The sequence below is a fragment of the Callorhinus ursinus genome, unplaced genomic scaffold (assembly GCF_003265705.2).
Source record: "Callorhinus ursinus isolate GAN/ISIS: 27379988/994484 unplaced genomic scaffold, GSC_fseal_2.0 scaffold24, whole genome shotgun sequence".
NCBI classification, from domain to species: domain Eukaryota; kingdom Metazoa; phylum Chordata; class Mammalia; order Carnivora; family Otariidae; genus Callorhinus; species Callorhinus ursinus.
In genome coordinates this window covers 8,166,817-8,192,161 of record NW_027397086.1, presented here as the reverse complement: position 1 = coordinate 8,192,161, position 25,345 = coordinate 8,166,817, and the positions used below count along the sequence as shown (strand labels likewise).

General features: G+C 44.8%; 1 protein-coding gene across 9 annotated transcripts in view; it reads left to right on the top strand.

Annotated features, from left to right (window-relative positions):
- Nucleotides 1-25,265, top strand: part of RABGAP1 (RAB GTPase activating protein 1) — a 156,967-nt gene extending 131,702 nt beyond the window's left edge. For 8 of the 9 annotated variants that reach the window (XM_073905768.1, XM_025888529.2, XM_073905769.1 and 5 more), the window contains 7 exons: nt 8,840-8,932; nt 9,364-9,474; nt 18,248-18,352; nt 19,157-19,240; nt 19,938-20,009; nt 21,998-22,195; nt 23,524-25,265. In XM_073905768.1, coding sequence (XP_073761869.1) covers nt 8,840-8,932; nt 9,364-9,474; nt 18,248-18,352; nt 19,157-19,240; nt 19,938-20,009; nt 21,998-22,195; nt 23,524-23,646 — 786 coding nt within the window. In that variant the 3' untranslated portion in view covers nt 23,647-25,265. Of the gene's footprint in view, nt 1-8,839; nt 8,933-9,363; nt 9,475-18,247; nt 18,353-19,156; nt 19,241-19,937; nt 20,010-21,997; nt 22,196-22,879; nt 23,026-23,523 lie in introns of all 9 variants that reach the window. The other variant, XR_012382200.1, reaches the window with a different exon arrangement.
- Nucleotides 25,266-25,345: the final 80 nt, after the last annotated feature.

The following is a 25,345-nucleotide window of genomic DNA, read 5'->3' as shown; positions in this document are numbered from 1 at the left end:
CAAACTAAGCCTGCAGCAGAGAAAACTTGATCTCATTTATTGCCAGATCCCCAGCATAAGAACAGGACTTGACATATAAAAATTAGTTGAATGAGTGAATTAAATGAATATGCTGCTGAGTTTCTACCAAGTGTTGTCTTATGAAGAGTTGGAGAGTTAATGTGGCTTTGGGAAAGGCTTAAAATAGCTTCCAGCTGAAGGTTTTACCTTTTGGGTTTTCAGGAGCTTGAAACACTTTAATAATATATGGATCCTTTATTTCCATAGTCCAGGTTGGAGGTGTCTAATATCTTTTTTTTTTTATGCCTGTGCTTTCAAGGAGTTAAGGTAGACAAGGCTGCACAGCACACATATTTTGTGCTTAGATACATAATTCCTTCTGGCCCTGGAGAACTCTGCATGGCTGGGGTACACTTTGGATGATTCCCCCTACTTGCATATGGTTTCGGGTGAGAAAGTTAGTAATTTTTCTTAAAATTGATTCACGGTGTGAAAAGCCTGCATATTGAACAGGACATGAGAATGAAATTGTTCTGCTAAAAGGTGGGATGTAGTGTAGTTAGGGATGGTTACTTGTACTCTGGTAGGTATATTAATGCCAAAAATTATTAAGAGAAACATAGGCAGTAGTTGAGCCAATTATTGGCAAAGAACCTCAGGCACAGTGATAATTTGCTAGCCCAAAAATAAGGAAACTCATCAGCAGGCTCAGTCATGAGCCCTGCATTATGTGGACTGCATCATGTGGGAGGGCCTCCGTTGGCAGGAAAGGACAAATGATCATCTGTGGGTTTGGAGCCCCCTCTAGACATGGAAAAGGGGATTCTTGCTTTATGAATGGCCTGGAAACTAGCTTTTGAACTTTCTGGTGTAGAACTTAGAAAGGAAACATTGGCTTTGTAACTCAATGAAATCCCGTTCCATTATTTTTTAATTTCTTAAATATTGTGGCTTGGTTTTCTCAGTTGTACTTCCTGACTAGGGTGGGAATTAGGAATACTTTGCCTCACATGCCAGTTGAGGAAATAGTTACCTTCTTTTGTTGCTGTTGTGTTTTAACAGTTTTGATGTTGTAATTTCCGGTATTTGTGTAGTTTTTATGGATATCTCCTTTCTTCCCTTCAGTACCCTGTGAGGTATGCAGGGCAAGTCAAGTGTGGCAGCTGAGGCTTATAGAAGTCAAGGGACTTACCCACTGGACCTCGCTGGGCAGCGATGGGGGCCCTTGTGGAACTCAGGCCTTCTGACTCCACATTCCCAAAGCCTTCCACACCATTGTGTGGCCTCTTAACTGCCCAATTGCAGTAGGAATTAAGTCAGGTGTGGCAATATCTGAAATGGCCACCAGATGGGGATGTTGCTCAAAAAGCTCTGTATTCCCATCTCTGCCTGTGTCTTCCTTTTCTCTATAAATCTTTCTCTGTCAATCTTTATTTGCCTCTTTCTTAATTTCTCTCTCTTCAGTCTTTTTACTTCTCCCCTTCTCGCTCTTGCTCCTTACTTTTATTATGGAACTGAAATATTTTGTTTACTTTTTAAAGAGTCTTAGATCCCCTGCTCTTAATTTCAAATTTAACAGCATACATCAGAATTCATTGAGCCGTCCATTGAGTTGCTCTTCCTTTATGGGTCATTGTCTTGAGATAGAAAGATCATTTCCACTTCTGATAGAAGATCTAAAAGGAATTTCACTTTTTTTTTTAAAAGATTTTCTTTTTAAGTAATCTCTACAGTCATTGTGGGGCTCAAATCCACAACCCCACGATCAAAAGTCCCATGCTCTGCCAACTGAACCAGCCAGGCGCCCCAGGAATTTCACTTTAAATAGATTGTTCCAGGAGATCATCAATGGTCCTAGGAGCTCCATAACTCTTTCATACTCATAACTGGGCTATGCATTGTGTTTAAAGGGAGAAAATGGGGAAAAAAATTAATTCATAGGTCTTAAATTTTTTTGATTCAAGAAATATGAGAGCAGCTGGTTTTTTGAGATGTTTGAGAGCAAATCAGATATGTAAGGCTAGTTCAGAAGAAGTAGGAGCCATAACAGAGATGGCCGGTGGGTTTCTTAGAACAAACCTGAGTGAAAACTTGACCGTTTCACTCTGGAATCCTATCTGAGGTGAAATGGATCTTCTGAACCATTGATTGCTTCTTTGGGATGTGTTATTTTCAGACTTAAAGTGAATGTGCAAGACTTCAAACTACCTATAGAAAAAGATATTACAGAAACCAAATAGCAGTTTCTCCAAACTAATGTAATCCTAACCATTTGCTATTTGGAGAAACAGAAAACCCTGGCATTTGGGAATATTTGCCTTTGGGGGATATTTTTATTCAGGAGCTAAAAGTAGTATTAGTTTGAACTTCATTCTCTGCTCAGATCATTTGTATATTAGTGTATGTTAGGATTTTAAGTTCTGTGATTGCAGTGTTGCTTCTTAATGTGTTCACAGAATCTTGCTTAGTGTCTGCACATAGTGACTCAATCCTTACAGTGATCATATGAGGTCATTTTACAGATGCGTATACTGAAGCTTAGAGAATTGAAGAAAACTCTCAAAAGGTGTAAAGTTAGGAAGTGATGGAGCTAGGGTTAGATCCCAGGAATTTCAGACTCCTAAAGTCAGTGCTTACCATCAATGTGCCATCCTGGAAAGGAGGGATTGAATCAATGGGACAGGGGCTCCTTCTATTTTTGGTGATGTTTGTCTTGTAATGGCAGGTAAGCTCAGTCTCTGTCAGTTTAGCTCAGTTGTAGCTAAGTTTAGCTAAGTTCAGTTTTCCTTATGACTAGACCAGGCTCTAGTTTTACCTCTGTGCTTATTTTCTACCTTTTAGATTGAATTTCATGAGGAAACTTCGGAGTGAGAGCTCATTTTCTCTGCAGTGAACTCTAACTTTTGCTGCTTGTCACAAGGGTAGCAGTGCCCACTACCTTCTTATTTTATTTTAATAAGCTGGTCTCTCTTGGTTCTTATCTGTGTTTGGGTTCTCTGCTACTAATTTGCTACTTGCATTTTAGAAAAATACTCAGATGGTAGAACCAGAATGCCTAATTCTATTTAGTGATCTTTGAGGGAGTTTGAGCCTGAACTCTTTGTACAAATTAAATAAAAGGGCTCAGAAATTAAATAGGATGTTGATTTGTTTCAAGTGGTTATGAGTGCAGGCCTTGGAGTCCCACAGACCTTGGCTCTCATCCTGGCTCTGCCTCTGCTCATGACCCAAGGTAGGTTAACAAGGCAGGGTCGTAGAGAGAGAAGTCAGATGATGCCTTTAAAATAGCCGATGTTCTATTGATGACCATTATTATCATCATCATCCATGCTCATTTGGCCTACCGTGTTTGACCTCCTCTGCCCAGACATCTACTTTCCTTAAGTCCATTCACAGCAACAAACATTTGTAGATTTTCTTATGTGCCAAGAACTGTGCTCAGTGTTGAAAATACTACAGGGATGGATGAGAAACAATTACCCCAGATTTGTGTTCTTGTGCTGCTCTTGCCACCTAATGGACTGGGTCCTTGGCTTTCGACATGTCACTTTACCTATCTAGGTCTCAGTTCCCCATCAATAAAATGAGGTGATCTCAGTTGTTTGGGGGATTAAAATAGTAGGTGTAGAGGTATCTTGTTATCTTGAAAGTCCAATGTAACTCTCAGGTTTTTAAATCAGTAACTAAAAAGTGAAGTCCCTGCCATAAGCATTCTAGAAAAGGAAGATGGATTTGTGTCAGATTTCTTTATTTAGCAGTGAGGACTTTGGGTTCAAGATTTCCTCAGTGTACCAGACATCTTCATACCCACCCACTCACCTGCACAGTATACTTCACCCCTGCCATGTAGAGCTACTAATAACATTCAACCTCCCGCCTTTCCTGGACTACCTGTGACTCTAGCCCAGTGGGGATTCCCACCTGCAACAGGTTCTTAAGCCAGGCTTGGAAATCAGCTCCCATTTCCTATCCACAGCCTATTTCCTGCTCTCCTGTGTTAAATAGACTTATTTAAATGGCTCATTACTTGCAGCACATGTTCAGAAGGTAACTCTGTCTCTGAGTCACGACAAGAATGTAGATGTTAATAATAACACATAATAACTACCCTTTTAATTAAAAAGACCTCATGTACTAGGCTCTCTTTTGAGCTCTTGATATGTTTTATATCATGTGATCCTCCTAACAGTAGTCCTCATAGGACTGTTGGAATTTTCTTAGACGAAGAACCTGAGGCTGAGGTAAGGCAGCTCACCCTCAGTGACGGAATGAGTCAGTGGCAGAACCAGAGCTCAGGCCTGGGTTTGTCCACCTACAAAGCCCCAAGCTCTCCATGACAGACTGTCCCACTTCCCCCCGACCCATGTCAGTGGCCACTCTCACTTTATCAGATCAGGTACCAGCTCTCCTGGGGCAGGTAGCACATGTTTTAAGAGAGAGCATTATCCAATTCCTGTGACAGATAAATGACAAGTGACGGAGAAAGAGGTGGGATTAAATACATACTTCTACCAAAATATCAAACTGGCATGGTTCAAGTCTCCATCTTCTCTCTGATTCAGGGTTTCTTAACTTGGGACTATGGGTGGCCTCTGGGAGCTCATGAGTCCTCTGAAATGGTGTGCAGAATGCTTTACTCTGGTGTAGGGTTGAGGCAGAGTTGGCTTCTGTGCTCTTTTGTTTTTTTTTTTTAAGATTTTATTTATTTGAGACAGTGCAAGAGTGTGCAGGTGCACAAGGCAGGGGGAGGAGCAGAGGCAGAGGGAGAAGCAGACTCCCCACTGAAGCAGGAAGCCCGACACGGGGCTCGATCCCAGGACCCTGGGATCAGGACCTGAGCCGAAGACAGACGCTCAACTGACTGAGCCACCCAGGCGCCCTGGCTTCTGTGCTCTTTTACAGGGACAGTGCTTTTATGGGAACCACGGCTTTTAGGAGACTTTCAAAATAGTACTCTAACAGTGTTAAGAAACAATGTACTAATTGCAGTGGGACATAAAATTGGTTTTACCTAAATTACAAACATAGTCTCATCCCAGGAAATTATATTAGAGTTTTTTTCCCTGAAAGTACATTTAAACAGAACAAATTTCAAAACTAAGCTTCTTTGAGGGCAGTAATACCTGTGTGTGTGAAGCTGTGGCTTTACCAGCTTTCTTATAGGAGTCCACTAATAGTGGGTATGCTTCAGAACTCTGGGGCTGAGTCCATAGCTGCCCTGCTTCCTGAATTCAATTAAAATGTTATTGGGATAAGTAAGAGATCAAATGAACCTTAGACTTTTAAGAGTGGGGACTTTGTCTATTCATTGAGCGTTTTCATGCTTGCGGTCTACGAGGCATTAGGAATTTTATAGTAAATAAAAGTCCCTACCTTTATGGAGCTTGCATATTGTGTTCTATATACATCTTTGTATCACTAATGCCTCACAAGGAACACTGCTCAACTGTTGGATAAATGTCCTGCTGCATCCTTATTAGGTTAAAAGGAAGGCCACTGGCTTTGATTTGTTCAGCATCTGATTATTGAGTCCCAGTTATGTTCCAGGCATTGAGCTAGGTACTGGAGATATGTGGTAAGCAAAACAAGATGTGGCCTGTTTCCCAGTGGGAAGACAGACAATCAAGTAAGCACATAAAGAAATAATTGTGAACTTGGACAGGTGCCCTGAAGGAATTGACTTGATGTTATGAGAATATATAATGAAGACCTGGCCTGATAGAGGGAAGAAGTTGCCAGGGAAAGGTACACTAAACTGACGTTAGAGCTCAGATCTGTAAGGTGAATAGGAGTGAAGCAAGTGTGGGGTTGTCCAGGCAGGGGACCAGGCTTGCACTGTATGTTCACTGTGGTTGCCATTTCTGTTCAGAAGATAGGTTGATGCAGAGAAGAGGGGGTCCTTTCTCATTAATTTAACAAGCATTTGTGGGCACTCTCTTTGTGCATGGGCAGGGGCCGATGATGAGTGAGAGTTCTGACCTGGGGAAGGCACTGATAATGGGACAGACAGGCTGAGAGGTGCTGGTTTCTCCGGGGTGCAGCCTAATAAGGAGGCTGGAATTGTGGCTTCTGCAGCTGGTACCTGTTGGTTCCCTATTTGGGTATCAGGCATCTGCCTTTTCATGGGGTCCATTCCTCAGAGGAAGCCTGGACTAGTTGGCTCTGGTATACAGCCGCCCATGCTCCAAAAGTGAGGATCAGGTGTGAACCCATTATAAGCTGTGTTGGTTTTATTTATCTGTTGTCTGTGGTGGGGGTGGGGTGAGGGGTAAGGGGTAAGGGGGTAAAGAGAGGGGGAGACCAGGAACAAATGAGGAGGAGAAATGGGAAAGCAAGCCAGAGCTGGTGAAGTCAGAACTCTGGACCAGTGAGGAAGGTGGTGGAGGTCTGTTTGTATTAGTCCTAAGGGGTGACCCCTGAGGACTGACTCAGAAGCACAGGTGGGGACCACTATTGAGAGAAGTGAGCAAGAAGAGCTCTGTCTTAGAGAAGTCTAGAATAATTATGAGAATTATTTTTAAACAAGCATTTATTTTGTTTCTTCTTTAAAAGATTAATTGAGAGAGAGAAAACAAGCAAAAGAGAGAACATGAGCAGGGGGAGGGGCAGAGGGAGAGGGAGAAGCAGACTCCCTACTGAGCAACTGAAGGCAGCCGCTTTAACCAACTGAGCCACCCAGGCGCCCCTATTTTGTTCAATTAATTATAAAAATAAATCGTACTCAAGGGAGAAAATTTGGAAAATGTGGGAAGTACATGAAGAAGTGCCTGTATCTCATCATGAAAATGTCAGAACCAAAATGAGATAGCATGTGTAAAGGGTCTGGCATCTCTCAGGTATAATAATGTGTATAATAATGCTGTTACAGTGCTGAGGCAGAGTCAACCCTTTGGCTCGGAGAATAAGGCATTTATCTTACGGGATAAGGAAATGTAGAAGAAATTATTTTGTAATGAGCTTTTTGTAGTGTATGTTTATGGGGAAAAAAATGTTAGCTCTTCCTTACTCCAGCATGAGAATGAGAAGTTAAAGAATCTTGCAGACTTATGAGAATGTTTTGTAGGATTTGGTGTCAACTCTTTTTTTTTTTTTTTTTTTTAAATCAGGCACTAGGGGGGCCTCCTAACCACTGTGCTCCCTTGTCAGTTACCCAGACTGGGCGCAGAGAACTCTGGGGGGGAGTGTTTGCTGCCCACAGGCCTCATTTATTGTCTGTTCCTCTACTATTGATCTGTTAGGATTGTTTATAAATTTACTGATCACACCAGTGTTTTACTTAGGTGCTTTCTTTGTGAATCACTTATGTACACAAACATTTACCCCAGCATTGTCCTTCAACTGCAGAAGATCTGGCTTTAGGGATGTCACTGTCCAGCTTGTGGCCTCACCCCAAGTGTTTATGGGCATCTCTCTAAAGACGGCAGCCAGGGCATAGGGTTATGTTCCTGGCTGCCTGCCCACAGGCAGTAGTCAGACTCCAGGAATAAGCTCTGATTGAGGCAGACCTGTAAACATCTGACAAGGGCAGTGTCCAGAGAGTCAGTGGGAAGAAACAGGCAGCTCCAGTGAGATGGAAAGGGAATCCTGGAACAAGAGACTGGAGATGCTGCACACTTGGGGCTGGCTGTCCCATCCCCTTTCGAGGTCTCCATTTCTTGGCCTATGAAATAAGGAAGTCAGACTGGCACAGCTCTGAGATTCCTAATTACCCAGAGCTGGGGGGCTGAAAGTCAGATTTGTGAGCCAGCCGTGCCCTGCTGATTATGTTAAAGTCTTGGGAGGGAATGAGTGTTGGCTTTATAATCGGTCGTTATGTTGCACATACTGATTTTAGCACTTCTCTATTTCTTATATTTCAAAGTATTTAAAAGTGTAATTTAAAAAATACCAAAGGGAATGGGTTAGTGGTTTAGAGGAAGGAATCAAAAGAGTAAGAGTTGCATCTTGAAGGGATGCCTTTGGTTATGTTTAGATGGAAGGAAAAAAGAGGCTAGCCTGCAGGCGCGGCAGGGTGGGGGTACTGTTTCGGTAGAAGGAGAGAGGAGAGAATAAAGGGAGATGATTTCCTGGAGGGGAGAAGAGTCCTTTGGTCATGTTAATGAAAGGCAGGAATTTTGAAGTCTAGCTGGGGAGAGTTCGGACCCACTGGATGGAGTGAAAAAGAAACTAGTAGTGACTTTCAAGAGAGTACTTTCTGTAGAGTAGTCAGAGCAGAAGCTTGATTTAGAGAGGTTAAAGAGGCCATGAAGCACCGGAAGTGAAATGGATACACCTGTGGTTTGCCATGGCTGACAAGAAGCAGCTTGAGAGCAAGAGGACAGTAGTTGGATGGGGCAGAAGAGCAGCTAAGTAGAACGGTCAGTAGAATGGTGTTTTTAAGGGCAGAGAGAATTGTGTCTATTTGATAGCACAGAAGGAGCTAGTAGAGAGGGAAAGTGGTCAGTGTAGGGTAGTGTGGTGAGTACAGCTTGGACTTTGCATGGAGTTTAGCTGCCTGGGCTCCACTCCCAGGTCTGCCAGTCTGTAACTGAGTGAGCTTGGTCAAATTACATAACCTCCTTAAGCCTCCAGTAAGTTGCCTATAAAATGAGGATGATAATACCATATCTTGTCGAGGTATCCTGAGGTCACAGACTGAAAGCATCTTGCAGCAGCGCTGGTGTGTGCAAAATAAAATGGTGGAGGAAGCGGGGGATGATTAGAGACAGCAGGACTCAGAGCTCAGGCTGGAGGGGCTCCATCACGTCCATGGTGGCTGAAGATGCCCAGGCCAGCACAGGCCCCAAGACGGCTACCACTTGCTGATGCTTTTTAATTTGTGCTGTGATTTGTCCTACAGATTAGTCAGAAGAAGTTGAAAAAATATGAGAAAGAGTATCACACCATGAGGGAACAGCAGGCCCAACAAGAAGACCCTATCGAGCGATTTGAGGTTCGTTTGCTTATGGCCTGGGTCGATGGGAAGCGCTTTCATTTCCTATAATCATGCCTGTAACTGGCTTTGCTGAGTTCTTTTAAATTTAAATTCAGATCCACTGTTTCTAGGTTCAAGTTTCAGTTTGAATTTGCAAAGAGAACATAAGATCTGTTGTGCTTTAAACCAGCTGCCTAGATTGTCACACTTCAGTGGCCTTTTGTCACGGTTAATCAGAAGTAGCTGCTTGACAAGGTCACTGGGACCAGTTAAGTATTTCTCATCAGAGATAGAAAAGAAGAAATTGTTGCTTGCTAGCATTTTAGGACCAGCCACTCCTCCCATGATTTCCATAGGACTCAGAAATGAGTTTTGAGGGTTAACCCTGAGAAATTGTCATCGCCATCTGATTTTTTCATGTCTGTAACTGGTTTCTTTCTACCCTTCAGCGGGAGAACCGGCGTCTACAAGAAGCCAACATGAGGTTGGAACAGGAAAATGATGACTTAGCCCATGAGCTGGTGACCAGCAAGATTGCGCTGCGGAAGGACCTGGATAACGTGAGTCTGACGTGGCCAAAGGGATGGATTATTTTGAAACTCTCAGCTTCTCCCTTTATCAAATCCAGTCCTTGAATTGTAGTGTCTCTTGTCCCAGTGTGTCACCTGTGAAGTGTCCCTCTTGCAGAACCACTTGCTTGTGTCACTCTAGCTTCCCTCCTTTCCTTCAGGGGTTTTCCGGTAAGCCCTGCCTCCCACACTCTTCTCTTGTTACGCAGGCCGTCCCTGAACTCCTTTTCCACCAGTGTTTGATGACAGGCTTTTTTGACTAATTCTTATGTTCCGACAATTGACAGTAGCATTTAATCATTATCCTTTACTTATCTTCCCTAAGAAGAGATTTTGTTATCCTGCATATTAGGTGCTTGTTGAATAAGCATTGCTAATTGTCAGTGCCTCAGCAGCTTGTGATTTCACCAGTAGTTTCAGTTGGCAGATGTTTTCTCTTTGCTTCCCCTAATCTTAAAAAGTTCAAGATGATGGCTTTCCTGGCAGGGTATTTGTCCATTTTCTATACTACAAGCCTCCCTTTGAAATAGTGTGGTCTTTCATTCATTGTTTGGGTCAGAAGTTGGCAAACTTTTTCTCTGAAGGGATGGATAGTAAATATTTTAGGCTTTGTGGGCCATATGGTCTCTGTTGCAACATTAAACTCTGCCATTGGCACAGAAGTAGCCGTAGACAATAAGTAAAGGAATGAGCGTGGCTATGTTCCAATAAAACTTTATTTACAAGAATAGGTAGAGGCTGGATTTGGCACGTTGGACTGTAGTTTGCCAACATCTGACTCATATTTCCCTGTCAGGCTCCTAAGATTACTGTTCTGTTCATTGGTTTCCTAAGGTTCTAGAGAGAGGCTCAGGCTGTTGAGGGTTTACAGGGGACTTACATGATATGTTGAACCCCATAAGATCTATGAACTTCATAAGGTCCTTGACATCCACCAAATGTGTATGAAAATACTGTGTTCTGTATATCTTTGAAAGTCTGTACTTCAGTTAGATTCTCAAAGTGGTTCACACGTCAGATGAAGAGAGCAAGATGGCAGTATCTACCAGTTTTTATTTTCTTTAGAAATAGAGTTGTAGAGTAAACAGTTTTGAGCAGACCTGTTTTGTTTTTTTTTTTTAAGATTTATTTATTTGAAAAAAAAAAAGATCTTATTTGAGATAGTGCGGGGGTTGGTGGAGGTGGGAGGAAGGGTAGAGGGAGAGGGAAGGAGAGCGACCCTGAGATCACCACCTGAGCCAAAACCAAGAGTTGGACGCTTAACTGACTGCACCACCCAGGCACTCCGAATAGACCTGTATTCTAATACCACTCTCCTTTCAAGTAGAGCAAAAAGTGGGAAGGTGGAGTATCAGCTCTGTCCCAGGGTACGGGGAGACTGCCATGACTTGGTGAATGTGAAAAGCACCGCCAAACACAGCCAGCTCAGGCAGTGTTCCTTCCCCTTGCTTGTCAGCTACACATGGCTGCAGGTGACTGGGAAGGTTGCTTTTTCCAGTTTTGGGGGGCAGTTTCGAGGTCATTAGCCCTCAGTAACCGGAACCTGGAGCCCTGACTGCTTCATGATTTACCACAGTCTGGCCCTCAGGTTTGAGTCCCCACCTTCTAGTGCAGATTCCCAGCCTGCCTTCTGTTCTTTGTAGGAGCGCTGGAGGAATGGCCCCCTCCTTGTTGGGGCCTTTCTGCCCAGCGCGTGGAGGGAGGCAGCTGGCGCTGAGCAGCCACTACTGAAGCCAGGCCACAGCGCGCACCTCAGGTGGCCGGCCCCATGGCAGCTGGGCATCATGCAGCAAGGAGGTGAAAAAGACAAAGAAAAGAAAATGGGTCCCGGATAGGAGCTTTGTGTTCAAAAAAATTGTATGAAGAGGCCACTTGAGCTAAGATCCCGGGTGGATTGTTTAGTTTGAGCTGCTGCATAGTCACCTGCCAGGCCCAGCCATCACACTGATGTTCCCCTGTTGGAGTCTGCTCCTAAGTGGTGTAAACCTTTTCTCAAGTTGTCATATCCTGAGACAGTAAAGAGCTAGGTTCTTTACCATTCCCCATACCAGGAATGAGGAATAGTCAGAATGATGTGAACTCCCATTTGTTGGTGGCCTGTGTGGCCAGCACTGTGACGAGCACTTTGCTGACATCTGGCGTCTCTTACCCTTGCCTCAGCCTCGTGAGGAGAGTTACATGAGCCCCCCCAACAGACAAGGATTCTTGTAACAATCACGAAACTTGAGATTCAGAGAGAGATGGAGGCACCGTGGAGGAAACAGAGCCAGGAATCTAACCCAGGCCCATCTGATTGGAATGCCCCAGACTTGTCTACGATGCCATGCTGTCTCCAAAATAAATATGGAACAAGAAGCTACGATTTGGTGTCATAACTACATCAAAAACATATATAGTGACACATAACAAGCAAATGTTTCCTAAGCACTTACCAAGTTCTAGGCATTGCTCTAAGTGCTTTGGTCCTCAAAACAGCCCATGTTGTGTCAGGGATACAGTATGATCCCTGTTTTACTCATGAGGAAACTGAGGCATAGCGTGACATTTCAGATTGAAACCCAAATGGCCTGACACCAGAGCTTACACTCCTAACTTGGCTCAAAGGAGCAGGGCCCCCTACTGCCGTTAGGGCTCAGGAACTTCAAACTGGGGTCCCTTCCTCCAGCCGGCTACTACAGTGCTGAGAAGACAGACCTTCTCCACGCTAGACATGGAGTCCCTTGCCAAGTCTGTCTTCTCTTGTTCCTTTAGAATCATCACTGAAAATCAGCTAGGTTCTGAAGTGAGGGGCATGGGGTCCTCTCACCCCTTTTTTTGGTTTGTTTTCAGCCTTCAGGGACTTAGGTTTTGGGGGGGTTTTTTTGAGAGAGTGCACGAGTAGAGGGAGAGGGACAAGGAGAGTCCCTGCTGCAGGGCTTGATCCCAGGACCTGGAGATGATGACCTGAGCCACCACGCTGCCCCCTCAGTCAGGTTTTTGAAAGAAATTCATTATTTTCAGCTTTTCCCTTTTTGCATCCCAGAGTAAAACTCTGGTGTGTGCCTTACCAGGTTTCCAGAACACTCTTTGAATTTTCGGTGGTTGTTTTATGTCACTTTTGTTACAGGCGAGATTGCTAGTTAGCCATGGAGTCCCCGGGTGAGCCCAGCCATGCTGTCTCCTCTATGAAACGGGAGTCCTGCCCAGACCTAACATTGCACAGGGTCCCTGGCACAGGGCCAGCCGGACCATACCTGAGCCCCTCTGGCACATCGTCTACACTGAGTGTAATCAAAGTGAGGGAAGCACTCAGGAGCCCACCTGCCGAGATTTACAGTCTGGCTACACCGCACACTAGATCTGTCACCTTGAGCAGCTTGCAAACCTTTACTGAATGAATTACTTTGGCTTCTTTATCAAAAATCAATTGTATGGATGGTCTCCTCAATTCCATACCTGCTCCATTGATCTATATGTGTATCCTCATGCTAACACCATAGTCTTAATTACTATAGCTTTACAATCTGAAAATCAGGTCATGGAGTCCTCTAACTTTATTGTTCTTTTTAAAAAACAGTTTGGCTATTCTGTCATTTACATTTCCACATAAGCACTAGGATCAGTTTGTCAGCTTCTAGAAATAAAAGACTGGGATTTTGAGTGGGGTGGCATTGAACCTGTAAATCAGCTTGGGGAGAGTTATCATCTGAATAATAATTGGACTTTCCAACCCATGAATAGGTTATAATTTTCATTTATTTGTGTCTTTTTCAATTTCAGCATTGTTTTTTAGTTTTCAGTTAACAAAGCTTGCACATTTTTTTAATTTATTGTAAAGGATATTGTTTTCCTAAGGGCGTTTTCCAATTGTTTATTGCTAGTCACTAGAAATAAAATTGATTACATGACCTTCTGTCCTATGACCCCACTGAATTCACTTACAGTTCTAGTAGCTTTTTTGTTTACTATTTAGGATTTTCCACGTACACAGTCATTTCATCTCTGAATAAAGACAGTTTACTTCCTTTCAAGTCTTTATGCCTTTTTCTTTTCTCAGCCTCCTTGCACCCACCAGGATCTTCAGGACAATGTTGAATGGGAAGAGTGGGCATCACTGCTTTGTTCCAGGCATCACCTGGAGGGTTTTCGTAGATCAGGTTGAAGAAGTTCTCCTTTCTTCCTGTTTGTTGAGTTTTTGTCATGAATGGGTGTTGAATTTTGTCAGATGCTCTTCCTGCATCTGTTGAGATGATTATTTGCTATTTCTCCTAATTCTGTGACTATGGTGATGTAATTTGAATTTTCAGTGTAAACCAACCTTTGCATCCCTAGGAAACTTGGGGTTTCCTTTTTTTTCTTAAGATTTTTAATTAAACTTTTTGTGTTCATGAGGAGTATTTGTCTGGAGTTTCCATAATGTTTTGTCTTGTTTTGGTATCAGGGTAATGATGGCCTTCTAAAATGAACTGGGAAGTGTCCCCTCCTGTTTTCTTAAGGAATTTGTGTAGGATTATTCCTTAATTAAATCTTTGATTCCCTAGTGATGCCATGTGGGCCTGGAATTTTCTTAGGAAATTATTTAATTATGAATTCAGTTTATTTCCAGATAATGAAAATTTTCTAATTCTTGTGTCTATTTTTATAATTGTCTTTCTGATAACTTAATCATTTTATTGTCAAAGGTGTTGATATAAAATCATTGTTATTTCCTTACTCTTTTAATGTTTATAGGATCTGTTGAGATGTTCTTTCATTCCTGATTAAGAGTAATTTGTGTCTTTTCTCCTTTTTCCTTAATCTGACTAGGAATTTATCAGGTGTGTTGGTTTCTTCAAAACCCAGTTTTTGGTTTGATTTTTTTCTTTGTTGCATTGATTTCTGCTTTTTGTTATTTTTTTCCTAACTTCATTTTTGGTTTAATTTGCTCCTTTTCCTAGCTGATCTTTTTTTTAAGATTATGTATTTTAGAGAGAAGAGAAAGAGTGGGTGCACACGCAGGGGGAGGGGCAGAAGGAGAGAGAGAGAATCTCAGGCCGACTCCCCACTGAGCGCAGAGCCTGGACTAGACTCAGGGCTCGATCCCATGACCCCAAGATCATGACCTGAACTGAAATTAAGAGTTCGACACTTAATCGACTGAGCCACCCAGACACCCCTGCTCTTTTTCTAGCTAGTCTTTTTAGTTCTAGACCCTGTTTTTCTAAAATAAGCATTTAAAGTTATAAATCTCCCTGAAGCACTCTTTCAGCTGTATTCCACACATTCTGATATGTTTTTATTTTCATTCAGTTCTTACTGTTTTTTCTTTGACCTGTGAATTGATTAGTCACTAGTGTATTGTTTAATTTTCAACTATTAGGGATTTTTCCCAGAAATCGATCTTCCTCCCTCCCTTCCTTTTTCTTTCTTTTTTTTAGATTTCATTATCTATTTGAGAAAGCAGGGACAAGCAGAGGGGAGGGTCGGGGAGCAGGCCGCGAGGCCCAGTCCCAGGACCTCTGATCACAACCTGAGCCGAAGCCTGACTGAGCCATCCAGAAATTTTTCCATTTTTAATTTCTAATTTAATTCAGTTGTGATCAGAGTACATATCCTTTCTGATTTTAATCCTTTTAAAACATATTTATGCTTGTTTTAGGGCCTACCTTATCTATTTGGGTGCATGCCCCACATGTCCATTTACAAGTGGAAAATGTGTGTGTTCTATTGTTGTGGGTGCAACATTCTATAAATGTCAGTTTGGTCAAGTTGGTTGAGTTTTTTTTTTTTTTTTAAAGATTTCATTTATTTCAGAGAGCACAAGATGGGGGAGGGTCAGAGGGAGAAGCAGACTCCCCGCTGAGCAGGGAGCCCGACGTGGGACCATGTCCCAGGACCCTGGGATCATGACCTGAGCCGAAGGCAGATGCTTAACTGACTGAGCCACCCAGGCGACCGAGTATTATTGATTATTGAAATCTTCCATGAACATACTGGTTTTCCCTCTCTACTTGTTCTTTCACTAACTGAGAGGACAGTGAGGAAGTCTCTACCTGTGTATTTATTTCACCTTTCAATTATGTTAGTTTTTGTTTCCTATAATTTGAACTTACACATTTCAGATTATTACTCCTCCTCAATGGAGCAAGTCTTTTATTGTTATGAAATGTCCCTCTTTGTCCCTAGTAATACTCTGCTCTGAAATCTACTTTGATATTAATAGTCACTCCAACTTTCATGGTATTGCCTGGTATACATCCTTTTCCATCCTTTGACCTTTAATATATCTGTGTCTTTATATTTAAAACTGTTTTTTGTAGCCAGCATATAGTTGGGTCTTGCTTATTTTACTCAGTCTGATAATCTCCTCCTTTTAATTGAAATGTTTAGACCAGTTACACTTAATGTAATTACTTATATAGTAGATTTAAGTCTGCCACCTTGTTTATTGTTCTCTGTTGCATTTGCTTTTTCTTTCTTCTTTTCTGCCTCCTTTGGTTGAAAGATTTTTTTTTTTTTTTTAAGATTTTGTCAGCATAAGCAGGGGGTACAGCAGGCAGAGGGAGAAGCAGACAGAGGGAGAAGCAGGCTCCCCGCTGAGCAAGGAGCCCGATGCGGAACTCGATCCCAGGACCCTGGGTTCATGACCTGAGCCGAAGGCAGCCGCTTAACCGACTGAGCCACCCATGCATCCCTAAAGATTTTTTTTTTTTTTTTTAAGTAATCTCTACACCCAACATGGGGCTTGAAATCACAGCCCTGAGATCAAGAGTTTCACACTTTTCTGACTGAGCCAGGCAGGCACCCCTCTGTCTTCTTTGGTTTAACTGGGTATTTTCATGTTTTCGGTTTATCTCCTCTATTGCCATATTAGCTATTCCAGAGCTCTCTTATCTCCAGGCCTCTGTCCCCCAGCTCCCAACCACCTCAGCATCCCTGGTCCCTTAACTCTGCCTCCTTGACCTTTTGAGACATGCTCTGTTTGGAATCCTTCACCCTCCTTCTTGGTCCAGAATGTGCCTCTAGGTAGAAACCCAGGGTGATAGTGGGACTCATCTTATTTGTCTTCTTTCTCCCAGGAACCACAGTTCTGCATGTATTGTCTGAAAACAGTAGTTTCATCAACTTTGTCCAGTTTTTTGTTTACAGTGGGGGGGTAAATCTGGTCCCTGTTATAGTCCTTCCTGACAAGAAGTGGAAGTCTGGATTTGTCTTTATTATCTCCAGATGCTCCCTCTTCATATGCTCATGCAGACAGAGTGCAGGGAGTGTGGTACCCTGAGGGGGCGCTGGTTAGGCCAGTCCAGTAGCTTCTGTGCACCTCCCTTTCACACAGCACTGAGAGTCATCAACTCTTTGAGAGGTGGCACAAACACTGGGCTTCATGTCATGCCACCTGGTTGCAGATTATAGCTCTGCTATGTGCGTTGTGAGAACTTGAGGGGAACCAGGGTGGGCAGGGAAGACTTGACTTCAAAGACCCAGTTCATAACCTGGCTGTTTCACACTTCTCAGAATCACTACCATGGTAGTAGTGCTGAGTGAGAGAACATACGTGTGTGCTCCAGGCTCTAGAGCACTGCTCAGAAAATGGTAACGGAGTCCAGGGGAGAAAGGAGAAAGGTAACAGGTTGCTCCACAGATTGAAGTAAAACCAATCTGTAACAGGACTTAGTTCTCCTTACTAGTTATTTTCTCTGTTGTTTGGTTCTCATTTCCTTTCACTGATTCTTGGGTTTGAGCTAGAGAAGGAGCTGACAGGCCACGGCCCGGACAGGACAGGCCCTAACTCTTAAGACCCCACTTAACTGCACACATGTGCAGCTTGCCATAATTAATGGCCTTTTGAGGTTGTGTTATCAAGCCATTCTCAGTTCTCCATGTAAGTCCCCAGGACTGCGGCTCCTGTTCCTCCCAAAGAAGATACTTCAGAGAAAGTGTGGTGTGGTAGAAAGTGCGGGGGCTCTGTGACACCTCTTCAGCTACGTGACATCAGAAACGCCGTTTAATTTCAGGGAATCCACCTCCATTCATTGTTAAAAAGGGGGCTGTGTATAAGGAGCCAGCAAAGACCCTCTATATCTAATGCTGTGGGACCAGGAGCTTCTGCCCCATTTCTGTGGCTGCCCTCTGACACGCTCCTCTTTGGTTATCCTTGGAATGTCCAGTGTCAGGGATTCCTGCGTCAGGCACAGGTGTATCATTTTCACTTGGACCCACAGATCTTCCCACCAGACCTTTGAATGTTTTCAAAAAGAACTGGAGTGGAGGGGGCCATTTCAGATCACGGGTCAGCAAGTGCCAGGAAAGGCAGCCTCCTTTATCAAGTGACGAGAATGAAATGTAGACCTTTTTTGAGGAAGCAGAGGAAATACTGAGAGTCTCGGGGAAGAAAACCAGGATTTATTACTACTATTAGTGATCATGACTGCTACCTTTTATTGAGTGTTTACCATCTGCTAGGTGCTGTGCTGAGTCCTTCATGTGCCTTATCCCTCAGATGACAAGCCCGAAGCTCAGAAAGGTTCTCAGTGACTTGTCCCAGTGGCACATGGTCAGAGAACAACGGGGGTTGAGCCCAGGCTGTCTGATGCCAAAGGCTGAGCTCCTAACCCCTGCCCCGCACAATGTCTGTGCAGAAGACCGGGCCAGGCACTTCTGCGTCAGTCCAGAGTCTGATCTCTGGCATGTCTTCCCCTCTCTGGCTCACTTTCCCTGTCACGGTAAAAGAGGATTGTCCTGAGCAATTCACATCCCATCCGGTTCTCAATTCTTGTTCTGTGATGGCATCTCTTACATGTTTCAGGCTGAAGAGAAGGCAGATGCCCTCAATAAGGAGCTGCTGATGACCAAACAGAAGTTGATCGATGCTGAAGAAGAGAAGAGACGGCTGGAAGACGAGTCTGCGCAGGTAAAGGGGCGGGGGGGGGCGCCCTGCCCACGCGCCTCCGTGTCCGGTCAGTGCCCAAGATCACAGTCCAGCTGGCAGCTCCCTGTTGGCGTTGGGGGACCACAGACAGCTGGCTTCAGTTCCTCTCCGAAGGCTTTTTCTACTTACTGTGTAAAGCATAATAGTTACTAATAATTAGAGCACGGGAGGAGACACTGGGGCAGAGCCCGTCCTTCCTTGGGACAAGAGAAATTCCTGTGTCAGCAACTGAATGTGACAAAGAGAGTTAGCATTTCTGCAGAAGAAAAGCAGCCATCTTATAATGTCTGGCTCTTCCCCTACCTCTCCACTGGCACCCCCCCCCTCCAAAGAGCAGACTCTGAAAGGCCTCTCTTGAGCCAGCTCTCCACAATCACTTTGCTGCGCAGCCTGCAGGAAGTTCCTCTTGCCCCCGTGGTTCTCCGTAATGGTGACGCTCTCTGGTCTCTGGCAGGACTGCCTGAGGTGAGAGGCGACGAGGCACTGTCTGTACGGAAGACACAGTAGCCCTCTGATGAGCTTTAATCCTTGGGTCTGTGCTACCTCCTCAGCTCAGGTTCACAGGCAGGGAGGAACTTTAGCCAAAGCCCCACTCCAAAATGGGGTTTGAGCTTTTGGGGAATTTTGACTTTTCTCTCCCTCTCCTGGCATTGAGACCAGGTAGGTGAAGTACAGCCCTTCCAGAGTAGTCAGGTACTTTTTGGAAAGCCCAGAACGAGGCAGTTGGTGCCAGAGCTTTATATTTTCCTTAAAACATTCACTTTTCCTTTTTTTTAATGTATATAGTTAAAAGAAATGTGTCGTCGGGAACTTGACAAAGCAGAATCTGAGATTAGAAAAAACAGTTCTATCATTGGTGACTACAAGCAGGTGAGTCTGAGCACCCTGTGAGTGGGCCATGTATTCTGGAAGCCCTGCTTGTCTGGCTGAATGCGTCCCCTCCACACCCGCCTGCTGCCTGCACTGACTGGTGACTTCACTGGGCAAGTGACCTCACTGTTCCTCAGCGCTGACACAAGAGAAATGGCCACTGTCCCAGAGAACTGTCATGAGGATTCTGCAAGATCAGGTCTGTAGAGAGCCAGGCATATTGCCCAGCATTTATAAACAGGCATTTAAGAAATGAAAGCCACCCTGCCCTTGCGGCCTCATGTTCACGTGTGGTCACATGCTGTGGAACCACTTCTCTCCCTGGCGGGTTGAGTTTTAAGAACATAACGAAGCTGGTCCTGTTCTTTCCTAAACTCGGATCTCGTGCTGACTTGAGAGTCTGTCAAGTGTCTGTAAACCGTCGGCCATTGAGTGTGGCGGCGCTGACAGGTTCCTCACATCCTAGGCCAGTGGATGTGGAGGTGGCACAGCCCGACCTCCTGCCTGTCTTCCTGCCCGATCTCCTGCCCCGACCTCCTCCCCCCCCCCCCCCCCCCCCCCCCCCCCCGAGCCCCTTGGCGCCCGCTCTTCCTTCCCCTCGGCCTGTCCGGCTTCCGCTGTAGAATTCCTCCCAAGCCCAGATTCTGCACGTGATGACATTACTCAAGAGATTGTCACTTTATGTCTGTTTCTTTAGATTTGTTCTCAGTTGAGTGAAAGATTGGAAAAGCAGCAGACAGCTAATAAAGTGGAAATTGAGAAAATTCGGGTAAGTTTTCCTTTACCAGAGAGATTCTGTTCTGTACCACCTAGTTCGCTGTGCTTTGCTCAGCACCACAGATTTCAGGAGGGCGTGGTTTACTTCGATTTCAAAAGTGAGAGAAGCTTGTGAGTACCTGATGAGGGGCCCGTCATGGCCTGGCTCCATGCCGGTTTCCTCTGGACGGGAGGGCAGACGCAACCCAAGAACTCTGGTTTTAGATCTCAAAATACGAATGCCCTTTTCCTCACATAACATCCTCTGGATGATGTGACTGAAACAAAAAGTGACCCGAGATTTGCAGATGTCAGTGGAGCAGGTGGTCACTGCAGTGCCACAGGTGAAGGAAGCCTGCCAGCAGGAGTTTGGCTCCAGGTCCAGTGCAGAGGTCAGGACCCTGTGGTGTCATTTGTCACTCCTCACGTTCTGTAAAATGAGGACACTCAACTCCCCCTCTGAGCTCAATTCCTTCTGGTATAATGGATCCAAATCCAATGAGGGCTTTAATTTTTTAATGTTTTTGTTGCCAATTCAGGGGTTTTTGTAACTTGGTGCTTTCTTTTTTTAATTTTTTATTTTTTTAAAAGATTTTATTTGAGAGAGCGAGAGAGCATGCACATGAGCAGTGGGGGAGGGGCAGAGGGAGAAGCAGGCTCCCCGATGTGGGGCTGGATCCCAGCACCCTGAGGTCACATCCTGAGCCAAAGGCAGACGCTTCACTGTCTAAGCCACCCAGGCGCCTGGTGCCTGCTTGCTTTAAGCTGTTACCTGTATTAGAGCACTCATCCAATTTTTCCAAGATGAGTGACTTACTGAAAGATGCTTTGCTAACATATTTAATAGCTCAGTGGACAGGAAGATGAGCGAATTCTGTGCTCATGGCCCTAATCACACACATCACCGTTTTACCTGGAGGAAGATGGCACCTGGCCTCCATCCTAAGTGGTGTTTAACTAGCAGTGTTGGTTTTTTAAATGTAATTTATTACCTGATTATAAAACTAGCAATGCTCATTGGAGAAAACTTGGAAAATAAGAGTAAGAAAACAAACCCTTATATTACCTGTAGATAATATCACCATCATTAACACGGTGTATGTTCTTTCAGTGCTCATTCGGTGTTTATTTTAACATCTAAAATGCTATTCATTCTAAGATACGCGTTTTTTTCCACATTTACCTCTCTGAAATTGGGACATGTTTTATAACTGATGGCCTTCTAAAGTGGTTTAACTGGGGGCACCTGGATGGCTCAGTCGGTCAGGCATCCAACTCTTGATTTTGGCTCAGGTCTAGATCTCAGGGTCGTGAGATCGAGCCCCGTGGTGAGCAACATGTCGGGCTCCACGCTGGGGGTGAAGCCTCCTTGGGATTCTGTCTCTTCCTCTCTCTCTCTCAAAATTAAAATAAATAAAGTGGTTTAATTGGCAGAATATTTTCTTAGAGGAATGTGAAATGAGGTTTCTCCCAGTCAGGGACATCTTATTTTAATGAAACGTGGTATATATTTGTCACCATGCTTTACAGACATTCCTGTGCCCTTGTTCCCGCAGCATTTAACCATTTTACCATGTTATGAAAAATTCCTCACTTTGTAGAGGCTGCCTACATACTTCCTTGTATAGATACAGCCCAGTATATATTTAACTTCTCATGGTGGTTGGATAATTTATACCCCCATTATTTTTCTGTCTCTGATTCTGCAGTGAAAATCTTTGTATATAAATCTTTAAGTCACTCCATCTTCATTTTTTTAACGAAGGTTCCTTGGAAGTGAGATGACCAAAGATATAAGAATGTTCTTACTGATTTTAGTGTAGGATACTACGTGGCTTTTGCACTAGGGTATCTGCCAGTTTGCAAAGAGAACAGAGTTTTTCGGGAGCTATAGTGCTCGACCCAGAAGCCACCTCTTGGCTCCCCAAAAAGGAGGTGCCCACACCTTCCTACGGGGCCACTTCTCTTCTTCGCCTGTTCACGTCTGACATTCACTTTCAGCAAAAAGTGGATGACTGTGAGCGCTGCCGGGGATTTTTCAACAAAGAAGGTCGCATAAAGGGCATGAGCTCAGCTAAGGAAGTTTTAGATGAGGACACAGATGAAGAGAAGGAGACACTCAAGAACCAGCTGAGAGAGATGGAACTGGAGCTGGCGCAGACCAAGCTGCAGTTGGTGGAGGCCGAGTGTAAGATCCAGGTAACTGCCCGGCCCCACGCCCGGCCCCTGTGTGGGCTGCGGACCCCAGAAATGGTCTCTGTGGTTTGGGGGTTTTTTCCCTTTTAAACTTTGACCATAATCCTTATAGGAAGAAGCCCATTGCTTGTTATTTACCAGTGGATGTTTAATTAGTATTTGGCCTTCATGAATTAGACTTTCTCATAATGAGAATTGTCCATCAAGCTTGGAATCTTTTTGGTGGAGCGGAGACATGCTTGGAAATCACCGCTGCACCACCAAAACCTGTGACCTTGGGTTTGTACATGACCTCCTTACACTTCAGGTTCCTCATCTGCAAATGGAGGTGATAAGGGCCCCTATCTGATAGTTTGCTTTGAAGACTAAATAAGATAAAGCACAGAAAGGGCTCGCAGCACAGTGTCTAAGGACTTCCTAAATGCCACCTCTTAGTCCCAGCTCCTATCACTTAACTAGCTTTGTGACTTTGGACGTGTTACCTGATGGATCTGAGCCTCCATTCCTGATGAAGAAATCGGGGCTGACTTTGGTCATCTTTATCCTGCGTGGCGAGTTCCACAAGCACCCTTACGGAGCGCAAGGGGGTCCTAAGCACCGTTTGTGGAAGGGACCGAGTTAAGGACTGAAGTTTAGGGCCTGGTCTCCCACATCGCACACATTCACTGGGCATCTGCTCTTTGCCAGGCCCTGTTCTAGGTGCTGGGGTTGCAAAGCTAAGACATGGCTTGTGTGACTGTCCAGGACAATCAGGAAAAGCACCACCAAGGCAGCAGTATGTGAGCTGTGGTCAAAGAATGAACAAGGGTTGCAGCTGCAGAAGCGAAAGAACAGTGAGCATTGCTGGTGGAGGGAGCGGCATGCTGAGCAGCAGAGGGAGGAGTGGGCCTGCCCTAGAAGGAGTGTCAGGAAGCTAGGGGTGGAGGTGGGTACTGAGCTGGCAGACAGTCTCTGGGTCCAGATCATGGAACCCCTCAAATGCCTTGCCTGGGAGTCTAGACTTTAAAGGTCTTTGCTGGAAATTAATGACGTGGTCTTAACCGGAGTGCTAGCCCTGTCTGTCTGGTGTGTAATAGGTGGACAGGAGAGGGAGGCACTCAGTTAGGAGGTTGTTTTAATAAATACACTAGGCAAGAAATGGAGAGGTCTTCACTAGGAAAGATTCCAGAACCCTAGGGATCCCAGATACTTCCATGCCAGTTGGAAACTGGGGAATTTCCAGAGGCCTCTCAAGAGTAAATAGGCTGAAGTCTTGTGTTGACTCAGCTCTGGGGAGGCATTGCCATTCACACTGGAGCCCAGCACGCTCATGTGCATTGTTCCTCTTGCAGGACCTGGAGCACCATTTAGGCCTTGCCCTAAATGAGGTACAGGCTGCCAAGAAGACATGGTTTAACCGAACACTGAGCTCCATAAAGACGGCAACGGGGGTTCAAGGGAAAGAGACTTGCTGAGTGAAGCGGCTGCCTCCAGACACCTTCAGAAAACACAACACCTTTTGTTGCCTTCTTTGGCCAGATGTGTGATTCTGTGACGTGTCCCAGGACCAGGATGTATCTAAGTCAGATCCATAGAAGCATGTTGGTAGGTCATTGGACCAGAGCTCGTGATGCAGGCAGCCTCTGGGGTAAGGCTCCCCTGACTACTGACGCTAACAGGCCTGCTGGCTGAATGACGCTCTGGACGCGCTCTGGGAAGCCATCCTCGGTGTGAGCTCCCAGGCCTCTCTCCCTGGCGGGGGTCACGACCTCACCCAGCCCAAGGGCTGAGTTGACATTGTCAGAGTTTTGGGGATCCTTCAGGCTTTTGGGTTTTTTTCTAAACCTTTAATCTTTTTTTTTTTTTAAATATACGTATTATATGTATTGGGGGGGGGGGGGGGGGGGTGCAGGGATCAGTAACTCAGTTCTCTACTTCAGTGCCAGCATAGGGTCCTCCAGGTAGACATGGAGAAGCACTTTGTTTTCAGTAGGAGGGTTTCCTGGTTGTAGTTGCAGCCACCTAGTTTTGTTAAACTACACGATGCACAGGTTTGGGGCTTGGCATTATTCACGTTTCTGATCAATTCTATGCAACTCTCGTAGTTCCTGTTGTTCTTTAGTGTTAGCTGCCAAAACTTCACGGGGCTGGGCTGGGTGGCTTGACCGACGTGAGGCAGGATTAATCATAACATGGACAAATCTTATTTTGCTTCATGTGTCGTGTGTGTGTGTGTGTGTGTGTGTGTGTGTGTGTGTATATATATATATATAAATATCTTTTCCCAGTGCGCCCAACTGACAGTGTTTAAATCCCAGACCAAGATTGATCTGCACAAGGTAATTATGTGGATATCTGGGCACTTGATCTCACTCCGGGTTTGTCAGGTTTCCCTTCCTCCCTGCCCTCACAAGAGCTGGGAAATGTTCCTTGACTAAAAGGTTCCTAGTGTTTTTGCACAACAGGTCATACAAGCGAGAAAGACACTGCACTGTGTGTGTGTGTTTGTGTAAACGCATGTGCGGGATGTGCGTGCCGAGGCCCCGTCCTGCTGGCCCGTGTCCCTCCCCAGTGTGGCTGGGTGCAGACCTTGCTGTTCAGATGGACTGCAGGTTCTCCCTTCAAAACTATGGAATGGAGGTTTTAGCACCTTTAAAAAAATAAATAAATAAATAACCTAGTCTTTTAATTTATATAGCGGTATGCTGACAGGCTGGCTCCGGGGGCCTCGTGTCTGCACGCAGGGCGCAGGTAGCTGTTCTGAGAGGCACTGGTCTGTGTATAAAGATACTTGCCTTGTTTTGTATCTCTTTTCCCGGTGGCTGGCCTAGCGCTTGCTGAGGTCATCTGTGATAAGGGAGGTGACAAGCGGCAACCCCCCCCCACCACACCCTCCACCGCTTTGTGTCTTTCTTGTTCAGTTACCGAAACAGCTGTAAGCCCATCTAAAACTAGGTGCGTGGACATTGTGCTAGGGTAGTTCCAGTGTGTCAACTTTATGAATTGAAATATAAACCAGTAAAATTGTATTACTATTCCTTTTGTTGGTTTTATTTTAACAGCATATTCATTAAATATTTTGGTACAAAGAGCATCACTTTGTAGAAACCGGTTTCATCATTACGCGCTCCTGCCCTGTCTCCCTGCTCGCACGCACACTCCGAGAAGGGCAGC